Consider the following 20,631-nt stretch of genomic DNA (forward strand, 5'->3'; position numbering starts at 1 on the left):
CAATCAATAACCGGAAGAAGGAACAGCATTTAAAGCAGCATTAGTATGACATTATTTTTTTTAAAAAAATAGACACAGTGGGAAGATGAACTAAGACCATTCTCTAAAAACAATGAGGCAATACAACCAAAACACATATCCTGAATTAAACGGACCTCAATCAACCTCCTGGGGCCTGACAATGATGTTTACTGTCCTAGTGAACATGAGTCCCCCAGTTAAATCTTATTTCATCTATGAGCTCAAGATGGCAGTCTCTGCCTTGGTGTTACAATTTAAGGTCCAATTTTGTACCATGGTTGACTTGTAAGGAAACAATTAAAATTTGGAGGGGCGGGCGGAGGTTGTGCAATCTAATCCTTACTTGGATCCATCCATTTCTACACTGAGTAGAACTTAGCTGGATACAACCCATGACGACTTCAACACTTTGAAACAGCTCTGCAGTGGGAAGGGTTAATCCTTTCAATCCCCTGCTGTGACCCCAATGAAAAATCGCCTCTCAGAACTGCTACTAATCCTGAGAGAGAAGTGTCCACTGGCAGCATCAGGGCTAAGAGCAGCTTCAGACAGGCATCACTGTGGCAGAGTGTGGCTGTGGTTCTCTTCCTCCTCTCGCTCCCTCCCTCCCAGGTGGCTATTTATTCATTTTTTAATGTATGCGTTAATTGCTTTCACACAATATCACATCTAGCTTGGCCCCAATAAGAGACTGTGCACAGGGAAAGGGCATAACGGAAGCCAATTGTTAAGTTGTGGGTGAACATATCAGACGACACAGCGATTCTTCAAACAGCTCTTGTTTATTCACAGGCCAGAACAGAACTGAACTGAAGGGTTCAGCTAACCTGCTTATATAGAGCTCAACTACAAGCAACAGTAACAACTTTCTGTAACTGTCCAATCACTGAACGTCACTTTCAATTCCTTATTTGCATATGTGGACCTGAGTGAAAACTATCTACAGTATCCCCCTGCTGGAGGACTTCCGGGTTGGCGCCATCGCCGAATGGCGGACTCCCTCCGAGCTCCGGAGGGAGTCTGCTCGGCAGGGGCTGGGTTCTACCGCGCCGGCGACACGGGGACCCTCAAAAACCATGGGCGCTGAAACCCATGGGCATGGTGACTCGGCGGGCACCGTTTGCGCCCCCCCGACCACGCGAAGGAGCCTTTTTAAAGGCTGCGGAGCGGGTGACGGGGGGGGGTGCTGTGAGTCCTCCGCTTCCCCTGCCGAGCGAAGCCGCATGCCATTTGGCGGAGAGCGCTGACTTCTTCCATTGAAAATCTGGACTTAAAAGAATAACCCGTGAGTAATTGGAACTTGGATTAAAAAGGGGAATAAATTTTTTCTTAAATTCGGAGCGAGCGGGGGAGATATAAAAAGGAAGTCAACCTCCCCCCTGTTGTAGAGGAGCTAAAGCAAAGGACCTGACAACTAAGATCGAGTGCAACCTTTTTTTTTATATATAAAGTTATTAATTTCGCGATGGAAAATTATAAGCTGGGCTGGAGGAGAAGAGTGGAATGTGAATTAAAATACAACCCCCCCCCCCCGGAAACCCCGGGAGCGATCCGTGAGAGCGCCTGGAGAGGAGAAATAGAGGTTTTGACAGCTGTCAAAGGAGCTGCCAAAACTGAAGAACAAAAAGAGAACTTTGTTACGAGGACATTGCTGGTTACATTTGTTATAAATTGGATATAAACTGTTTAAAACAAGGAATAATAAGTTACTTTGACTGGTGGGTGAGATCGGGAATGAAACTGAGTTACTATAATCCCTCTAGAGGAGCTGTGGGTTATTACAAGTATCGCTGGCATGGAATTTGAATCGGACTTTTTATCTCCTGGGAAACTGCAGAAATGGAACACTATTTTGTCTACAGAGGTCTACACACTAAAGGAGACAATAGATTTATCTATTGAAGAATGGAAGGGACTTGACGTAATGTTTTGTTCCTGAATAACAAAGCCTCTGTAGAGGAATTACAAGCTTTTTGGAATTAGAACATTTGTGCAGGAGAGCAGGGGGAAAAAAAAAAAAGAGGAGAAGAGGGAACAACAAGAACAACAAGAATAACAAGAACTGGACAAAGTTGGAAGATAGACCCCTTCCAAGATTGGACATTTGAAATTAAAGATGATTAAAAGACGGTAAAGACTATTAAAAAGACGGCAAAGCGGACTGGTGAAGGATTATGGCTTAGATGTGGGAGCTCCAGGAGACAGTAGATATTGATGGACATTGGGAACGCAACCGGGAAAGGGGGGAGGGAAATTTGGAATCCAAAGGGTGTTAAATTATATTTTATTCTTTTTTAAAAAAAAAATTTTTATGTTAATCTGTATCTTATATTAAAGAGGGGAACTCGTGGAAGGGAACAGGTCAATTTTAGGGGATGGGAAAATATTTTTTAAATTGGGTTAATGATAATAATTTTAAAATTTGGGGTAAGAATTTGCTGAATCTATTTGAAAGAATTGGAATATAAGAGGGGGTGGGGAGGGGGAAGTCCTGGAAAGATGATATTGAAAATAAGGCCTTAAATTTGGATGTTTTTCTTTTTTTTTTGTTATATTTGAAAATCTTTAATAAATATTATTAAAAAAAAAAAAATACAGTATCCCCCTGCTGGCCCAGGGTGAGAACTTCAGTAAAAAGGTAAAGGTAAAGGTACCCCTGCCCATACGGGCCAGTCTTGACAGACTCTGGGGTTGTGCGCCCATCTCACTTAAGAGGCCAGGGGCCAGCGCTGTCCGGAGACACTTCCGGGTCACGTGGCCAGCGTGACATCGCTGCTCTGGCGAGCCAGAGCCGCACACGGAAACGCCGTTTACCTTCCCGCTGGTAAGCGGTCCCTATTTATCTACTTGCACCCGGAGGTGCTTTCGAACTGCTAGGTTGGCAGGCGCTGGGACCGAGCAGCGGGAGCGCACCCCGCCGCAGGGATTCGAACCACCGACCTTTCGATCGGCAAGCCCTAGGCGCTGAGGCTTTAACCCACAGCGCCACCTGCGTCCCGAGAACTTCAGTACATAACACCAATCACAGGAGGAAGGAAAGAGAACGGCCTTCAAATGCTTCTTGAAAATAAAATGTGTTGATTTTACTCTGCAGAGTTAGCACACAGCTTGGAAACTGACTGCGTACCGAGTCCTTGCTAGGAGAGCAAGCTTACCTTGGTTGCAGTTGCACACAGAGACACTTGGTATTGAAAATAAAAAGGGCCTGGGTGGTTTCTTTTTTTAGGCAAGACATACTTGGGTAGAAAAGAGTTCTTAGTTCTAACTAAATCTGGAGATGCAGCAGAGCCATGCTTGGCTCCTGGGATAGCTCAGTTGGTAGAGCATGAGACTCTTAATCTCAAGGTCATGGGTTCGAGCCCCATGTTGCACAAAAGATTGCAGGGGGTTGGACTAGATGACCCTCGTGGTCCCTTCCAACTCTACTATTCAACCCTATTCTATTACACCCCCCTCACATTCAGCAGAGATACTGCCAAAGATGTCCTTTCCCCATTCAGAAGCAAGAGTGCAAAGAAGGAAATTTGATCAGCTTTATCAGTCTAACATCAAAGGAAAGTTTAGCACAGAGATCCAAGGACAGTGAGAAAGTTTGGGAATCTTTAAAAATTCCCCTCTCTATCTGCATTAACCCTGTGCAAACCACTCATCAAGCTGAGCTGCATCCCAACATTTCCCATGAAAGCTGGATGGATCAGAAGTTCAGTTTTTCCAGAAGTTCAGGGCAGCTGTTTATCAGCTCCATCTGGTACGCAGGCTGAGACCCTACCTGCCTGCAGACTGTCTCGCCAGAGTGGTGCAGGCTCTAGATATATCTCACTTGGACTACTGCAATGCGCTCTATGTGGAACTAACTTTGAAGGTGACCCAGAAACTACAACTAATCCAGAATGCGGCAGCTAGACTGGTGACTGGGAGCGGCCGCCGAGACCATTTAACACCAGTCTTGAAAGACCTACACTGGCTCCCAGTACGTTTCCAAGCACAATTCAAAGTGTTGGTGCTGACCTTTAAAGCCCTAAACGACCTTGGTCCAGTATACCTGAAGGAGCGTCTCCACCTCCAACATTCTGCCCGGACGCTGAGGTCCAGCGCTGAGGGCCTTCTGGCAGTTCCCTCGCTACAAGAAGCCAAGTTACAGGGAACCAGGCAGAGGGCCTTCTCGGTAGTGGCACCCGCCCTGTGGAACACCCTCCCACCAGATGTCTAAGAGAAAAATAACTGCCAAACTTTTAGAAGACATCTGAAGGCAGCCCTGTTTAGGAAAGCTTTTAATGTTTAATAGGTTATTGTATTTTAGTGTTCTGTTGGAAGCCGCCCAGAGTGGATGGGGAGTGGATTACAAAATTTTTGCAGACATTTTGGCAAAAAGATTGAAAAGAGTGTTGGCAGAAGAGATTCATAAGGACCAAACAGGCTTTCTCCCAGGTAGACATATGTCAGACAATGTGAGGAACATTATAGACATTTTGGAGCTGCTGGACGTTGACATTAATAGGAAAGCAGTTTTGATTTTTGTGGACGCGGAGAAAGCCTTTGACAACATTTGTTGGACTTTTATGAAAAAGAATCTCCAAGGGATGGGGGTAGGACAAGGTTTTGAAAACGGTATAGGTGCAATATACTTTCAACAAAAGGCCAAATTAATTGTAAATAACGTGGTAACAGAAGAAATACCTATAGAAAAAGGTACACGACAGGGCTGCCCAATATCCCCTTTGCTTTTTATATCGGTCCTGGAGGTTTTGTTAAACATGATTAGAAAGGACCAGTTGGTTAAAGGAGTCCAGGTCGGAGTTAGACATTATAAATTAAGAGCATTTGCAGATGACCTAGTATTGACTTTGCAACAGCCAGACACTAGTACTAAAAGAGTATTAGAACTAATTGAAACATTTGGTCGAGTAGCAGGTTTTAAATTGAATAGACAAAAAACGAAAGTGTTGGAAAAAAATTTAACAATGGAAGAAAGAGAGAGTTTTCAGAATGAAACAGGTTTGGAAATTACAAAAAGGGTAAAATACCTGGGGGTAAACTTAACATCCAAGAATGTGAACTTATTTAAGGATAATTATGAAAAATGTTGGTCAGAAGTTAAAAAGGATCTGGAAATATGGTCAAGGCTGAAACTTTCCTTGTTAGGCCGAATCGCTACTATTAAGATGAATGTATTGCCTAGAATGCTGTTTTTATTCCAGACGTTGCAGATTGTGGACAAGATGGACTGTTTCAAGAAGTGGCAGAAAGACATATCAAAATTTGTCTGGCAGGGCAAAAAGCCCAGAATTAAATTTAAGATTTTAACTGATGCAAAGGATAGAGGGGGGTTTGCCCTGCCGGACTTAAGACTTTATTATGAATCAGCAGCTTTCTGCTGGTTGAAACACTGGCTACTTCTTGAGAATACTGACATTTTGGATCTGGAAGGGTATGACAATAGTTTTGGTTGGCATGCATATTTATGGTATGACAAGGTAAAGGTGTATAAAAGTTTTAAAAACCATATTGTAAGGAAAGCATTGTACAACGTTTGGATTAGATACAAAGATTTGTTGGAAAGTAAAACCCCTAGGTGGGTGTCACCAATGGAAGCTAGGGAAGTAAAAAAGCTTAATATGGATTCTAAATGGCCAAAATATCATGAGATCATAGAATACGATGGTGAAAGGGTGAAACTTCAGAGTTATGAGAAACTAAAACCTAAGGTTCGAGATTGGTTGCATTACTATCAGATAAATGAGACGTTTAAACAGGACAGGAAAATAGGATTTCAGAAAGAGAAGTCAAAATTAGAAACAGAATTGTTGGAACCCAATACTAAGAATTTATCAAGAATGTATAACTTGCTGTTAAAATGGAATACACAGGATGAAACGGTGAAATCAGCTATGATCAAATGGGCACAAGATATAGGTCATGATATCATGTTTGCTGACTGGGAACAATTATGGACCACCGGTATTAAATTTACTGCATGTAATGCTTTGAAAGAAAATATTATGAAAATGATCTACCGGTGGTACATGACCCCAGTCAAGCTAGCAAAAATTTATCATTTGCCTAATAATAAGTGTTGGAAATGTAATGAGACTGAAGGCACTTTCTACCACCTTTGGTGGACCTGCCCAAAGGTTAAAGCTTTCTGGGAAATGATCTATAATGAAATTAAGAAGGTCCTTAAGTGGACTTTTCCTAAGAAACCAGAGGCTTTCCTCTTGGGTATGGTGGGCCAAGTGGTGTTAAGGAAGGATAGGACTTTCTTTATGTATGCCACTACAGCAGCAAGAATTCTACTGGCAAAGTATTGGAAGACGCAAGAACTACCTACTCTGGAAGAATGGCAAACAAAGGTGATTGACTTTATGGGACTGGCTGAGATGACGGGCAGAATCCGGGACCAGGGGAAAGAGACAGTGGAAGAGGACTGGAAGAATTTCAAAATATATCTTAAAAATAATTGTAAAATTGAGGAATGTTAAGATGTCAGGGGGTAAGAAGTAAAGAATTGCAGCAGTAAACAAAAAAACTTAAGAAATATTTACGAAAAGGAATTAAGACAATGGACTTAAGGGTTGCTACAGAATTATTAAACAAGGATGCAGGGATGGGGAGGTATGGGGAAGTCAAAGAAAAAAGGCTATGAACCGATGAGTATGAAGTTATATTGTGTTACATTGTTCTTTATTTTATGTGTGGAAAATTAATAAAAATTATTATTAAAAAAAAAAAAAACAGAGTGGATGGGGAAACCCAGCCAGACGGGCGGGGTATAAATAAATAAATTATTATTATTATTATTATTATTATTATTATTATTATTATTATAGATGTGAGCAAGTCTGGTCCATCCTCCTCCTTGCCCCTTCTTCCCACCCACCCACCCACCCACCCACCCTTCCCAACCCTACCACTGGTGCGTTTCCTCACCTGGTCATTCATAGAGCGGACATCAACAAGCCCACCTTGGTTCTTACTGTAATAATGGGGAGCCCCGATCAGAACAAGGTCGGTATTGTTGTCGTCATCTAGGTCAACGGAGCAGACTTCAGCCCCATAGTAGGAACCCAACTGGAAAGAAATAGAAATACAATATGGAGGTGACTGGCAGAAGTGAAGATGACCAATTAGACTAGTGGGCTTAATCTTTGCCCAAACAGACTCATGGGCCAAACTGAGAGGCATGGGTGTAGCCAAGGGGGGGGGGACAGGGGGGGCAGCTCCCCCCCATAAAAAAAATACATAGCTAACTGAGGTTATGCCTTCCCTAGCAAAAGGCCCTCCCCAACAAAAAGCCTGGCTACGCCCATGTCGTCAAAAGGTCTAGCAGGTTTAATGAGGTCCATGGATCACAGCTTTACCACCAATTACTTAGATTTTAAGAACAGGGCAGGCTAATGGCACTCATATCTTTAGTTTCATGTCTAGCTTGGCCCTGAGAGAGAGAGAGAGAGAGAGAGAGAGAGAGAGAGAGAAGATGTAGGCCCAAAACCCTCTTGGAATATTGATGTGAAGCAGTTTGAGACTGACAGGAGTATCCCATGGCAGAATTAATCCGATAGTCAACTGGAATCTGTGACCAAATAAAGGTCAGTCAGAGAAGGGGGCACAAGAAAAAGGAGAAACACAGGAATAGAGCCTTTTCAGATTTTAATACAGTGGTACCTCGGGTTAAGTACTTAATTCGTTCCAGAGGTCCGTTCGTAACCTGAAACTGTTCTTAACCTGAAGCACTTTAGCTAATGGGGCCTCCTGCTGCCACTGTGCCACCGGAAGACAATTTCTGTTCTCATCTTGAAGCAAAGTTCTTAACCCGAGGTACTATTTCTGGGTTAGCAGAGTCTGTAACCTGAAGCGTCTGTAACGTGAAGTGCATGTAACCCGAGGTATAATAATAATAATAATAATAATTTATTATTTATACCCCGCCCATCTGGCTGGGCCTCCCCAGCCACTCTGGGCGGCTTCCATAGAAAGCAAAAATACAATAAAATATCACACGTTAAAAACTTCCCTGAACAGGGCTGCCTTAAGATGTCTTCTGAATGTCAGGTAGTTGTTAATCGCTTTGACATCTGCTGGAAGGGCGTTCCACAGGGCGGGCGCCACTACCGAGAAGGCCCTCTGCCTGGTTCCCTGTAGCTTTACTTCTCGCAGTGAGGGAACCGCCAGAAGGCCCTCGGCGCTAGACCTCAGCGTCCGGGCAGAATGATGGGGGTGGAGACGCTCCTTCAGGTATACTGGACCGAGGCCGTTTAGGGCTTTAAAGGTCAGCACCAACACTTTGAATTGTGCTCGGAAACGTACTGGGAGCCAATGTAGGTCTTTCAAGACCGGTGTTATATGGTCTCGGCGGCCGCTCCCAGTCACCAGTCTAGCTGCCGCATTCTGGATTAGTTGTAGTTTCCGAGTCACCTTCAAAGGTAGCCCCACGTAGAGTGCATTGCAGTAGTCCAAGCGGGAGATAACCAGAGCATGCACCACTCTGGCGAGACAGTCCACAGGCAGATAGGGTCTCAGCCTACGTACCAGATGGAGCTGGTAAACAGCTGCCCTGGACACAGATTTGATCTGTGCCTCCATGGACAGCTGTGAGTCCAAAATGACTCCCAGGCTGCGCACCTGGTCCTTCAGGGGCACAGTTACCCCATTCAGGACCAGGGAATTCTCCACACCTGCCCGCCTCCTGTCCCCCAAAAACAGCACTTCTGTCTTGTCAGGATTCAACCTCAATCTGTTAGCCGCCATCCATCCTCCAACCGCCTCCAGACACTCACACAGGACCTCCACCGCCTTCACTGGTTCTGATTTAAAGGAGAGGTAGAGCTGGGTATCATCCGCATACTGATGAACACCCAGCCCAAACCTCCTGATGATCTCTCCCAGCGGCTGCATGTAAATGTTGAAAAGCATGGGGGAGAGGACAGAACCCTGAGGCACCCCACAAGTGAGAGCCCAGGGGTCTGAACACTCATCCCCCACCACCACTTTCTGAACACGGCCCAGGAGGAAGGAGCGGAACCACTGTATGACAGTGCCCCTAGCTCCCAGCCCCTCAAGACGGTCCAGAAGGATGTTATGGTCGATGGTATCAAACGCCGCTGAGAGATCCAGCAGAACTAGGAAACAGCTCTCACCTTTGTCCCTAGCCCGCCGAAGATCATCAACCAGTGCGACCAAGGCAGTTTCAGTCCCATGATGAGGCCTGAATCCCGACTGGAAGGGATCCAAATGGTCCGCTTCTTCCAGGCGTGCCTGGAGTTGTTCGGCCACCGCTCGCTCAATCACCTTGCCCAAGAATGGAAGATTTGAAACTGGGCGATAGTTGGCCATCGTGGCCGCATCTAAAGATGGTTTTTTAAGAAGCGGTTTAATAACCGCCTCTTTCAGCGGGTCTGGGAAGGCTCCCTCACGGAGGGAAGCATTCACCACCCCACGAAGCCCATCGCCCAGTCCTTCCCGGCTAGCTTTTATAAGCCAGGATGGGCAAGGATCCAGGAGACAGGTGGTTGGCTTCACTCGTCCAAGCAGCCTGTCCACATCCTCGGAGGTAACAGATTGGAATTGATCCCACTCAACTTGACTAGACAGAACTCTAGCACTCTCCCGCCCCGGCCCTGCTCCCACGGTGGAGTCTACTTCTTCCCGAATCTGAGCGATTTTATCTGCAAAAAACTTTGCAAAATCATTGCAGGAGAACATGTGGCCCGTACTGGGCCCCGATGTTGCAGGTGGTTCCACTAAATTGTGAACCACCTGAAAAAGTCTCCTGCTGCTGTTTTCTGCAGATGCAATAGAGGCGGTGAAGAAATTCTTCTTCGCCGTCGCTATCGCCACTTGGTAGGCTCGACGTTGAGCTCTAACCTGTGTCCGGTCAGATTCGGAATGAGTTATCCGCCACCGGCGCTCTAGCCGTCTCAACGATTGTTTCATTGCCCTCAGATCCGTGGAAAACCACGGGGCTGTCCGGGCTCCATGCAATCGGAGAGGGCGCTTCGGAGCCAAACAGTCAATAGCCCTGGTTAACTCCACATTCCAGCGGGCCACCAGGGAATCGGCTGAAAGGCCATCAACATGGGATAAAGCATCCCCTACCACTCTCTGGAAACCATTTGGATCCATTAAGTGGTGGGGGCGGACCATCCGAATTGGTCCCACCTCCCTGCAGAGGGGATGGGTCGCAGAGAAGTCCAGTTGCACCAGGAACTGTAGTTGCAGGATTTACTCCTAGTCACTATCAATATGATGTCTGCTTATTGTTTAGCAGCTGCTCAGTGATTTTTGACAAGCTGTTCGATTATTAATTCCCTCTGTCTCTTCCATGTGTTTGAAGTAAACTTTCTAAGAGAAAGAGGGGAAAGGCAGTAGGACACCTGCTTGGCATGCAGAAGGTCCCAGGTTTCCATCCTCAGCATCTCTAGGCAGGGATGGGAATATCCGCTGCCTGAAGCTGACTGCTGCCAAGTCAGTGTAGACAGTACCAAACTACATGGGCCAAGAGACTGACTCCTGCGCTCCTATCTCTCTGCTGGTTCTAGATTAGTTAAGGTAGCCTGCCTTGCTTTAAAACTCAACTTTCAGAGCAGCTTACAACTTTCACACCCAAGATGAAGTGAATGGGAGACTGATCTGCACCCCGGTTTCTGCCTCTTACCTGATCCCCTTCAGGGAATACCACCAAGCGCTTACTCTGGCTTTCAAAGACTGCGACAGCTCCAACATGCTGGTATCGCGGAGCCCCAGCTATGTAGAACTGCTTCTTTCCACGCTGAGCTACAGCCACCGAATAGCCTGTCAGAGACAAAGAAAGAGGAGGTTGTGGACGTCGGGTTGGATGAGTTAGCTCCTGGCAGGCCATTAGATATGGAAGCAAAGGAGAAGCTGCCTCACTCACCCAGATATGAGACATTGAAGGAAATGTTCAGGAATTGGATTTGGGGAGGGTCTCCCAAAGACTGTTCCTCCAGACCCCCAGACCAAGTGTGAGCACCAACAGCTCCAGTTACCACATGCCCCTGGAAGAAGATGGAGGTGTGAAGAAAGATAGGGAGGGGAGTACAGACTGCAGTCCCAGGTGTGGTGGTGGTTTCTCGGTGTTGAAGGACTGCCATAGGAACTGACTTGGCCCCTGCACTTGTCATCTGAGGCCGTTTTTTATGTCTTTGCTCCCCAAGAGGTTTGGAGGGTGGAAACACAAGAACGGGCCTTTTCTGTGGTGGCTCCCTGACTGTGGAATACCCTCCGCAGAGAAGCTCGGCTGGCGCCATGGTTACATGTCTTTAGGTACCAGGCAAAACCATTCCTCTTTACCCTTTGGTCATTAAATAATCTATGGCTTGTTAAAGCTGTGGGATTATATTATTATGATGCTATCTATTATTATGTTTTTTATTATGTGTGTTTTATAGTGCTCCGTAAAATGTGCTGGGACATTTTGATAAAGGGTGATATGACAATTGAATTAACAACAACAACATCAATAACAATAACTGAGCTCTACTCCCCAGCCCTCTCTGTTTTAGACATTAGTCAAATTGCACCTCTCAGTTCTCCTCCAATTAATGACCAAACCACAGCCAAGTCAAGCATTTCTCCACACTGCATAACAAAATAACGGGGTGTTCTACATGTAATCATAGAATTATTGTGGTGTTTAAAAAAACAACACAAATTTATTAAATTTATTCAATGATCATCTAGTCCAAAACTATTCTCCAACCAGTCCTATCCCTTATAGGCCAGTATACAGATTCAAATCCAGATCAGTTTACAAATAGGAACAGCTGAACTACAGGAGGATACCTGCAGAGCACAGAGCTGCAAATGACGTGAACCAAACAGTCAAACTACATACACACAAAGGGAACAACATTCCCAGGGTGCGAACCAATCGGTAGGGGGAGAAACTGAGTCCTTCTCTATATATGGTGATCAGACTCTCCGCAGCAGCAGAAAACATTCATGAGTAAGGCTCCCCAAAGGAAAATTTGGGGGGGGGGGAGGCTGCACGGCAAAAAGACAAATCCATCCCACACAGTGTTGTATTGCTAGTTGTGGCAGCCCATGAGGAGAGACTTCCCTTTAAATAGGGACAGTGGTAGGAATTGTTTTCAGAACTAATGAATGAAAGATTAAGAGGAACCGACTGAGATGCATAACTGAATGGGAAAATAGAATTGGATTACTTTTTCACTGTCTCTCATAACATTGGAAGCCAGGGTCCTAAAGGGAGTGGAAGCAAATTATAGCTTCTTCTAAAACAATGTTATTGTTCCCTTTTATTTTATACATACACACATGCATTTTTCTGGGGGGACGCAGGGGTATGCACACCCCTAAACATTTTGTGAATCTTTATTCTTTTGTCCATTTACTGTATTTATTTTCCCCGATTTGAACTATAAAATGGTGAATTTCTTGAGTCAAAATGAGTATACCCCAAACATTTTTTTAGAAAAAAAGCACTGTATACACACACACACACACACACACACACACACACACACACACTTATTGTTCGGATGGTCTTTTGTAAACCACTTTGTGAGGTCTGCCTAAAAAGTGGGATATAAATACCCCAAACAAAGCATATGTTCTTATGACAAGACTTTCTACTCACTGGGGTGAGGAGGGCACTGAATCCACCCTGAGAAAGTTCTTTTTGAAATGAATTGCCAGCAGAGATTCCAGAGGTCCCTTTTGGGGAAACGGAAGATAATTAAGACAGGCAAGAGGTAAAGAATGGAAGGGGGGGCAAGGAGAAGAGGAAGGTTGGCCTCAAAATCTGTCCTTTCTAAATGGTCACGTTAGAGCAGAACAAATGCAATTTTCCAGGGTTGGGAGAAGAGTAAGCTTTCGTACAAGAAGTACTTTTGTTGTGGGGCTTCAGCATGGATGGCACCCCCACATTTGCACCTCCTTTGCAAATGGCCAGGCAGAGTCAGGTTGCACAGTGTCGGTGAATCTGTTGGATGCCTCAGCATTAGCAATAATGATTGACACAATGGCTCACCCTGTTCCACAGTGCCCATGTCATTTTGTGAATTCTGAAACTTAAACTTCATTCCCTTGTTAGGTACTTCAGTTCTTTACATCCTGCCCCCCCCCCTTTACTGTACCACGCCTATAGTTCTTGGACAAAACTGAGCATCAGCCAAGATGCTCCATCACCTTGCGACACTGACCTTCAATGGCAAAGATCTTGTCCTTCAGCTGGTTCTGAATGCTACTGAGCGCATCAAAGCTGTCGACTTCGAAAACATTATTAGGTGACGAAGCAATTGTGTTCAGCTCATCTGTTCTAGTTTCTTTGCCAACCTGGAACAAGCAACAGGGAATTTCTATAAAGACGTCTTGTCCCCCCATTACTAATGGGTCCCTGCCACATATAACCTCAGCACTTGGTTCCCCAAGGGACCAATCCTGCACTTGTCTGCTTGCATGGTGCAGTCATAGAATCCACACATTGCAACCTCAATGATGGTTTTGAACTCCATACCCCAATGGCATAACGGATGATGCCTTTCTTATCTGCAGCCTGTATAGCGACTTCAAATGTGGTTTTCACGTCATTGGATTCGCCATCGGTCAAGACAATGAGGAGTTTCTTGCTGTGAGGTCGCATGCCAAGCTTGGGTAAGAAGACTTTATCCCTGCAAAGAAGGCAGCAAATGGCTTGGGTCTGAAGGGACTAAAGGCACCTGGCTCTTCCTCCAACCCAAAGATTCATTTCCCTGGTACTCACGCCACATAGCGGATGGCAGTCGGGGTGTGAGTATTTCCTTTGGTATGTTGAATTGCGTCAACTATTTCCTTCACCTTGCTTTTAAATGCATTGTAGTAGTTAAAATCAAAAACCAAGTTGACTTCAGTGGAAAACTGGACCATAGCAAACTGGAAGACATGAGGAGGAGGAGTTTGGATTTGATATCCTGCTTTATCACTACCCCAAGGAGTCTCAAAGCGGCTAACATTCTCCTTTCCCTTCCTCCCCCACAACACTCTGTGAGGTGAGTGGGGCTGAGAGACTTCAGAGAAGTGTGACTAGCTCAAGGTCACCCAGCAGCTGCATGTGGAGGAGGGAGGAATCGAACCTGGTTCACCAGTTTACAGTTTACCGCTCTTAACCACTACACCGCACTGCTCCTCTTTCCCCATGCAGTGGGGAGTTTGGAAGCACATGTGAAGAATCAATATCATTTGGAGAATGGCTTATGTCATCAATGAAAATACAGTGAGCACACCCCACACTTTGGCACCGTTAGTCAACATTCAGGACTTAGAAGCCCAGGAGCTCCTCTCTGGCAAATGACACCAGATGGTGAGTGGCAATTGTTAGAGTGGTGGGAAACTGTGGCGTGTGCTGCATGCCACCACATCTGCCAGCCTTCAGTTGCCTGCCATGTGCTGCCCAGAAGCATTTTGGGTAAATAAGTCTAGCTGACACAGTGGTTCACTTCACAGCACCTGATGCCCAACCATTCAATATATTTTTCTAAAGCAAGCAGTAGTAACAAGAGGGCATGAGAAGGGCAGCCCAGCAATGGCAGTGACGGGGAAGGAGTACAGAATTAAGGGCAGCAGATGAAGAATGACCAGTGCCACATGGGGGTGCCTTTCAAACTTGGCAGGGCCTGTGACCAGGTGAAACTCAAACTCAAACTCAAACTCAATGGTAGAGCATCTGCTTTGCATGCAAAAAGTCCAGGTTTAATCCTCAGCATCTCCAGGTGGGGCTGGGAAAGAACCCTCTCAGAAATCTGAGAAAGGGGAATTATGAGTCTCAACACCCTTAACAAGCTGGTGTTCTTTGAGGGAAGCCATGACTGCTTAAATGCTATAAGAGTGCTTTGAAACTATGGAGGGGGTGTGACCTAAGAAGCAAAGCCCAGTGACACCCACCCACCCACCCAGTCACTTCCCACATGCAGCGCCAAAAAGCTCCTTATTGCTCTCACCTGCACATCTGCCTCAGAAACAGAAGCCATTAGCTGAAGGGTGAAGTTCTTCACTGTGAGAAAGGAACCTTCAGAAATGCTCCCAGAGTCATCAAATAAGATCACAGCATCCACGCCAACAGTGCACTCTGAGTGGACAAGAGGCATGATGGGTGTGGAAAATGGATTGCATTCCCACGACATCCCAAAACAAAGACAAACGAATAGCCTCAACGAGGAACGGAAGCCGATATGCCCCAGCATCCTAAAATAAACTTTGCAGGTCTCCATAATGTGGGGATTGTCCCATTCAAGAGCCACAACATTTCTCTCCAGTCAGAACCCTTTGCACAACGGTCTTTAACACATGATAATCTCAGGTAACAACTGCAAATGAGGAATTGGGTCTGAACATCCCAAATTAAACTTTGGGCTGCCACAAATCACAGAGCCACACCTCCAAGGGAACATGAGATGTTCCAGAATTATGTCCAACCGAGTATTTGGTTTTAGTACATGACATTGCCAGGTGTACAAGCCCACATCAATAATAGTTAAAAACAAAATGAACAAGGAACCAAGGACATGTACCCCAAACTAAGCTGTGAGTCACCCCAAATCAAACATCCACACCTTCAGGAGAGTGACCTCTGAGAGACACGATGCAGGTAGAAGACACCATTCTGGAGGTGTGCAAGTATGATTTGCAGCGGTCAAAATTCCTTATTTGTAATTGACATATTGGGTCACTGTGTATTACAGAGCAATGTACAAAAAGAATGGTTTGACTGGAGAGAATTGCCATGGAACTCAAAGGGGATAGCCTGATAAATACAATATGGGGTAGGCCAAAGCTTATCTTGGGGTGCTAGAACTGCAGAATAACTCTCACCTGGCATGCAGATGCAGCAATGGTGAAAAGTTGCACATACTGAATTTCTAACTGTGCTGCAGCACTTAAAAGGAGACAATATGTGTGACAACCTTAGTCCAACTTCATGCGCACGATTGTCTCCTCTTCCCCTTGACCAAACCAATGCTCCCCAACCTAGCTTATTAATGCAATATGCTAAGAGGCATGTGAAGCTAATTTTCTCCGAATCTTACCTTGGAAAGCTGGATGGATCTCTTCGGCAGGTTGGTTAAAATTGCTCATGATATAGCAGACACCATTCAGATAATCAAAGTCCCCACATCGACGCTCCCATGTTGGGCCACAGGCCTGTGTGGACAGGAAGGATGAAAACAGCCATGGGATCCCTGTCTCTTAAGCTGATTCACCTAGGTCATATCCACACCATAGAGTTATTTATTGAAATGTTTAAAGCACTCTTATACCACGGCTTCCCCCAAAGGATCCTGGGAACTGTAGTTTAGTAAGGGTGCTGAGAGTTGTTAGGAGACTCCCCACAGAGCTACAATTCCAAGCATCCTTGAACTACATTTCCCATGATTCTTTCAGGGGAGTAAAATTTTCAGGGGAGCTGTTAAAGTGACATAACTGTGCTTTAAATGTATGATATGGATGTGACTCTAGATTGTCTCAGCCAGAGAAATTCCTCCTCAAGGCCAGGTCAGGGCATTTTCTGCTTGAGCTCAGTATTTTCTTTCCAAAGCCAAGTTGCAAGGCACCCACAGCTGGTCAAGTTATTCTGTCACCTGAAGCAGAAAATCCCACAAGTTCCTCTTCCCATCCCTGACAGTAAAAATACAATATTAATAAATTTCAAAATGATTTTTTCCTCCTTTAATTATGCCCTGAATCAGCTGCTTGAGGCAGCTGCCTCATTCTCACTAATATCAGGGCTGCCTCTGTTTCACCTCCTTTCTGAGTGACAGACACTGCAAACGCAGACACACCCATGGATTTGCACTATTTTGCTATTTGATTCCACTCTGGTTTTACTTACTATTATTTTGGAGTCTGATTTATCGGCAGCCAGCGAAAGTCCCAGAGATATTCCAGAGGTATCTTTGTTTCAGACAAGGTGAGATGGCATGTAGAAAAAAGAGACAGACATATAAGTGAGAGAGACATAATATATAAAGAGACTTTGTCCCCATGTCTCATGGATATTAATACATACACAGAGTTCCTAGCTATTCTGCATACCCTCCAAAATTTAACTGATGTAAATAGGGACTTGTAACATCTGTATCAGTCTATAGTGCAGATATGCCCTCAAGAGTTACCTCTCTCTTCTCAGGAGATAAAATCATCAGATGCGACACTCTCACCTTCAGAAGAATGGAGGCACACAAATTTTTAGCTTACTGTTGTGGTGGAGAACCACTGGCTGGCACTTCTCTGTATCATACGAGCAGCGTAAAAGCGATCCTGTCCGGTTGCCTGACATGGGGGCACTCACTACCAACCTGCAGGAGGGAAGCAAGTTTTAGAAAACAACTGTTTATGGGCATGTGGCTGCTCTGAACAAAATTAACTGGCAAAGGTTTGGTTCTCACCACGACGTGCCATCATCTGCTCTCGTCTGGACAACACGGTAGCCAAACTGAGAGGCCTTGTCACCTCGGAAAAACACCGGAGTCTCTGTATCAATGATGTTGAAATCTGAAGAGACTGCAGAACCTAGAGTGGAAAATGGTAGCAGAATGCTGTGGCACAGAGAGTTCGGTGCATCAACACTGCTAAGAAAACATTTCCTTTTCACAAGCTGCCAGGGGCTCTTCCAGATGTGGAAGATGTTCAAGTTCCAATTTGAGCTTAAAACAATTTTTTTAAAAAAGCCCCACCTGAAAGCAGCCTTGGGTTGGGGGATGGGGAGCAATTGGAGAGGCTACCAATTGAATAAAGAGGCCCAAGTGTCCATATATTATTACACTTTTTGCCACTGTGAATATTGTATATTATGCCTATGCTCCAGCTGTCCCTATTGACTCACCCCAGTCCCTGGTAAATCATTGTTCCTTTGGGGAGGGGGAGCAACCTTGTTTACATCTTGTTATTATAGGTTGCTAGAGTTATATGCTGGATAGTTATACAGGCTGGGCCCAAAGGCAAGTGAATGGGCAGGGAGGAGGCCTGTTCAGGATATTTTGCCTGTAAACCCCCCACTCCACCCCCCAAAAAACAAAACCCTGGAGCCAGCACAGGGTTCTGTTTTCTTCCCAGGGGTATCTGGCAGCTAAATCTTTGGCTGGGGAATGGACACATCTTGTCTCTAGGAAATGTGGACAAGTGGCCACAGGTAGAAGCAACAGGTGTCTAGAAAAAGGAGACAGGGAGCCTAAGAAGATTGCAAGTGGGTGGAAGGGGCAGACAATAAGGGAAGGTTCAAGGAAGGAGGGGGAAATGCCAGAGAAGAGAAACACAAACAGCCAGCAGCTGAAGTTCACATGCTGCTCTTTGGAAACAAGGCAACCTCTGACTGACTGGATGAAGTCTGTGCTTTCCAAATGCTGGGGTGGAAAGTCTGTGGTTGGCACTTTCCAAGAGAGCTACATGGAGCTGGCGTAATCTAATGGCTGAACTATGGATCAGGAAGATTTTTTCCCTGACAGTAAGAGCTGTTCCACAGTGAAAGAGGCCCCCTCAGGAGGTTGTAGACTCTCCTTCCTTGGAGGTTTTTAAGCAGAGGTTGAGTGGCCATCTGTTACGGACGCTTTACTTGAGATTCCTGCGTTGCAGGGGGGTTGGACTAGATGACTCTCAGGATCTTTTCCAACTCTACAAATTATTTGATTCTATAAGTTGTTCAAATCTTGCACATGCAGGAAGCTCCCTCAGGCAATCCGTTCTCTCCCAGCAGCAACCCCTGCTCTGCAGTGAGGATGCGGGAAGAAAGAATAGTGCTGTTGACCTACTTTCCAAGCTCTCTGCATAAGTTTTACAACAAAACCGTATGTAAATGGACTCAGAGTGCTCAAAAATGCTACAAAAATGCCTAATATTCCTAGGGATAGCCTGGCTGCAGCAGGATGCAAGCCCACCCCCATCGTAGGCGCCACTGCTTTTAGCGTATGAGTTTTAATATTTTATTTCCTCATGCATACATTTGGCTCTTGACCCACATGTCTGGCCGGGAGGAAGTTGGCCACATTTGGACATTCCCCAACACGCGGCTTCTCCGTTGACAAAGAGATGGCTAGATGAGTCATTTGACCCTTATTCTCCTTCCCATTCTTATGGCCTCTTCCACACCTTTGCAATGCCCTGAATCCCCGTGAGTTTTCTTAGCGTGCCAGTGGGTGCATGTTATTTCTTCACAGAATGTGTCAGAATGCACACAGTGGAAAAAGAAAGGGAAGGGTTTGTGGTGGCGATGAGGCCTTTTTGCTCCCTGAAGTAACTCTAGCCGCCAGAGGCCAGGAAGCCGTGTCAGCTCCCTTGCTCAAGATGCCCTCAGGGACCCCACTGGGGAAGCGGCAGGCAGCCCAGATGCCCTTAAACATTGGCTTGATGCCAATGCGGAGGTGGTCCTACCATTTGGTAGGCTGAGGAAACAGCTTCAGACATAAGATGCTTGGTGTGTGTGTGTGTGTGTGTGTGTGTGTGTGTGTGTGTGCCAAGCAGCTACAGGATGGTGGGAAGCAGAGGTGTGTGTACCATGTCATCCGCTGCCCTGCAGCTCCAATCTACCATATTTTCCGGTGTATAAGACAACTTGGTGTATAAGACGACCCCCAACTTTTGAGAAGATTTTCCTGGGTTAAAAAGTCTTCTTATACGCCGGAACATACGGTAGTCCGCTGCCCTCGGGTGGGGCAAAGGAAACTCTTCCGCCATCAGTGTTGGACTAAAATGAAACTGCCCATCTAGTAAAGCTTTTGGGGACAGTGGTCCCAGCTCTTTCTCTCTCCCCTAGCCCCCTGTTCTGCCAGCCGCCTTTGACAAGGGGAGTTCAGTCCCGCTTTCTGCAGGGTTCAGGTGCATGATGTACTCTCATGTGCAAGGAGCCTTCTCAGGGACTTCCACCAAGCAGGTTTGAGTTTTCCACCCTTCATCTGATGCACAAGAGAGTTCAGTTCTGTTTGCTGCAGGGATAGGATGTGCCATGCCTCTTCCTGCCCCACACCTGGTGTTACATATGACATCTGGTGTGATTTAGGGAAAATTTGGCCTGGCCTCCATGGGCTGAGGTTTCCCACCCTTGCATTAGGGAGAAAGAGCCGAAACTCATGCTTATTCCTGCAGTTCTAGTTTTGTGTGTACCCAGGTGGGGGGCTGCTTTTTTAAAAAAATAATAATACAGCATTATACTTGCGGTCTCAAGTGGTACAGTCCACTAGACCACCTCAGGAATCTACCATCTCATTTGTTTATGTAAGCATTTCTATCCCACTTTTCAATTCTGAAGAAACGTCAAAGGTGGCTTACAATCAAATCTCAAATAATAGAGGGGCAGAGGAACAGGTTATTAAAAAAGGTATACAGTAAAAGCAGCCAGATAAAGCAACGATAAAAAAGAGGACACGAAAGTTAAAAACAATAGGCATCACTAAAGACTCGACATTTCTGTTTACTAAAAGCCTGGGTGAATAAAATAACCTTGACAATTGCCTAAAATATAGGAGATGGCCCTGGATAGATGTTGCAGGGGGTGGATTAGATTAGATACACCTGGGAAGGCTGTTTTAAGGCTCTGGCTACAGAACAGAAAAGTGCCTGCATTTGCCACTGTCAATTTCTGAGGCTCGAAGGCACCTGAGTCAGGAT

The 20,631-nt window shown here is 45.5% G+C and overlaps 1 protein-coding gene across 2 annotated transcripts in view; it reads right to left on the reverse strand.

Moving 5' to 3' along the window:
- Positions 1-20,631, reverse strand: part of LOC307201852 (integrin alpha-X-like) — a 36,120-nt gene that overhangs the window by 14,339 nt on the left and 1,150 nt on the right. The window contains exons 1-13 of one of the 2 annotated variants that reach the window (XM_079951340.1): positions 17,858-17,988; positions 17,421-17,544; positions 17,230-17,330; positions 16,865-16,926; positions 16,062-16,176; positions 14,976-15,103; positions 13,763-13,911; positions 13,517-13,670; positions 13,203-13,335; positions 12,638-12,714; positions 10,913-11,033; positions 10,673-10,809; positions 6,949-7,089 (exon numbers count right to left, since the gene is read on the reverse strand). In XM_079951340.1, coding sequence (XP_079807466.1) covers positions 6,949-7,089; positions 10,673-10,809; positions 10,913-11,033; positions 12,638-12,714; positions 13,203-13,335; positions 13,517-13,670; positions 13,763-13,911; positions 14,976-15,103; positions 16,062-16,176; positions 16,865-16,926; positions 17,230-17,311 — 1,299 coding nt within the window. In that variant the 5' untranslated portion in view covers positions 17,312-17,330; positions 17,421-17,544; positions 17,858-17,988. Of the gene's footprint in view, positions 1-6,948; positions 7,090-10,672; positions 10,810-10,912; positions 11,034-12,637; positions 12,715-13,202; positions 13,336-13,516; positions 13,671-13,762; positions 13,912-14,975; positions 15,104-16,061; positions 16,177-16,864; positions 16,927-17,229; positions 17,331-17,420; positions 17,545-17,857; positions 17,989-20,631 lie in introns of those variants that run through there. The other variant, XM_079951339.1, reaches the window with a different exon arrangement.

Source organism: Podarcis cretensis, assembly GCF_951804945.1.
Source record: "Podarcis cretensis genome assembly, chromosome: 13".
NCBI classification, from domain to species: Eukaryota; Metazoa; Chordata; class Lepidosauria; order Squamata; family Lacertidae; genus Podarcis; species Podarcis cretensis.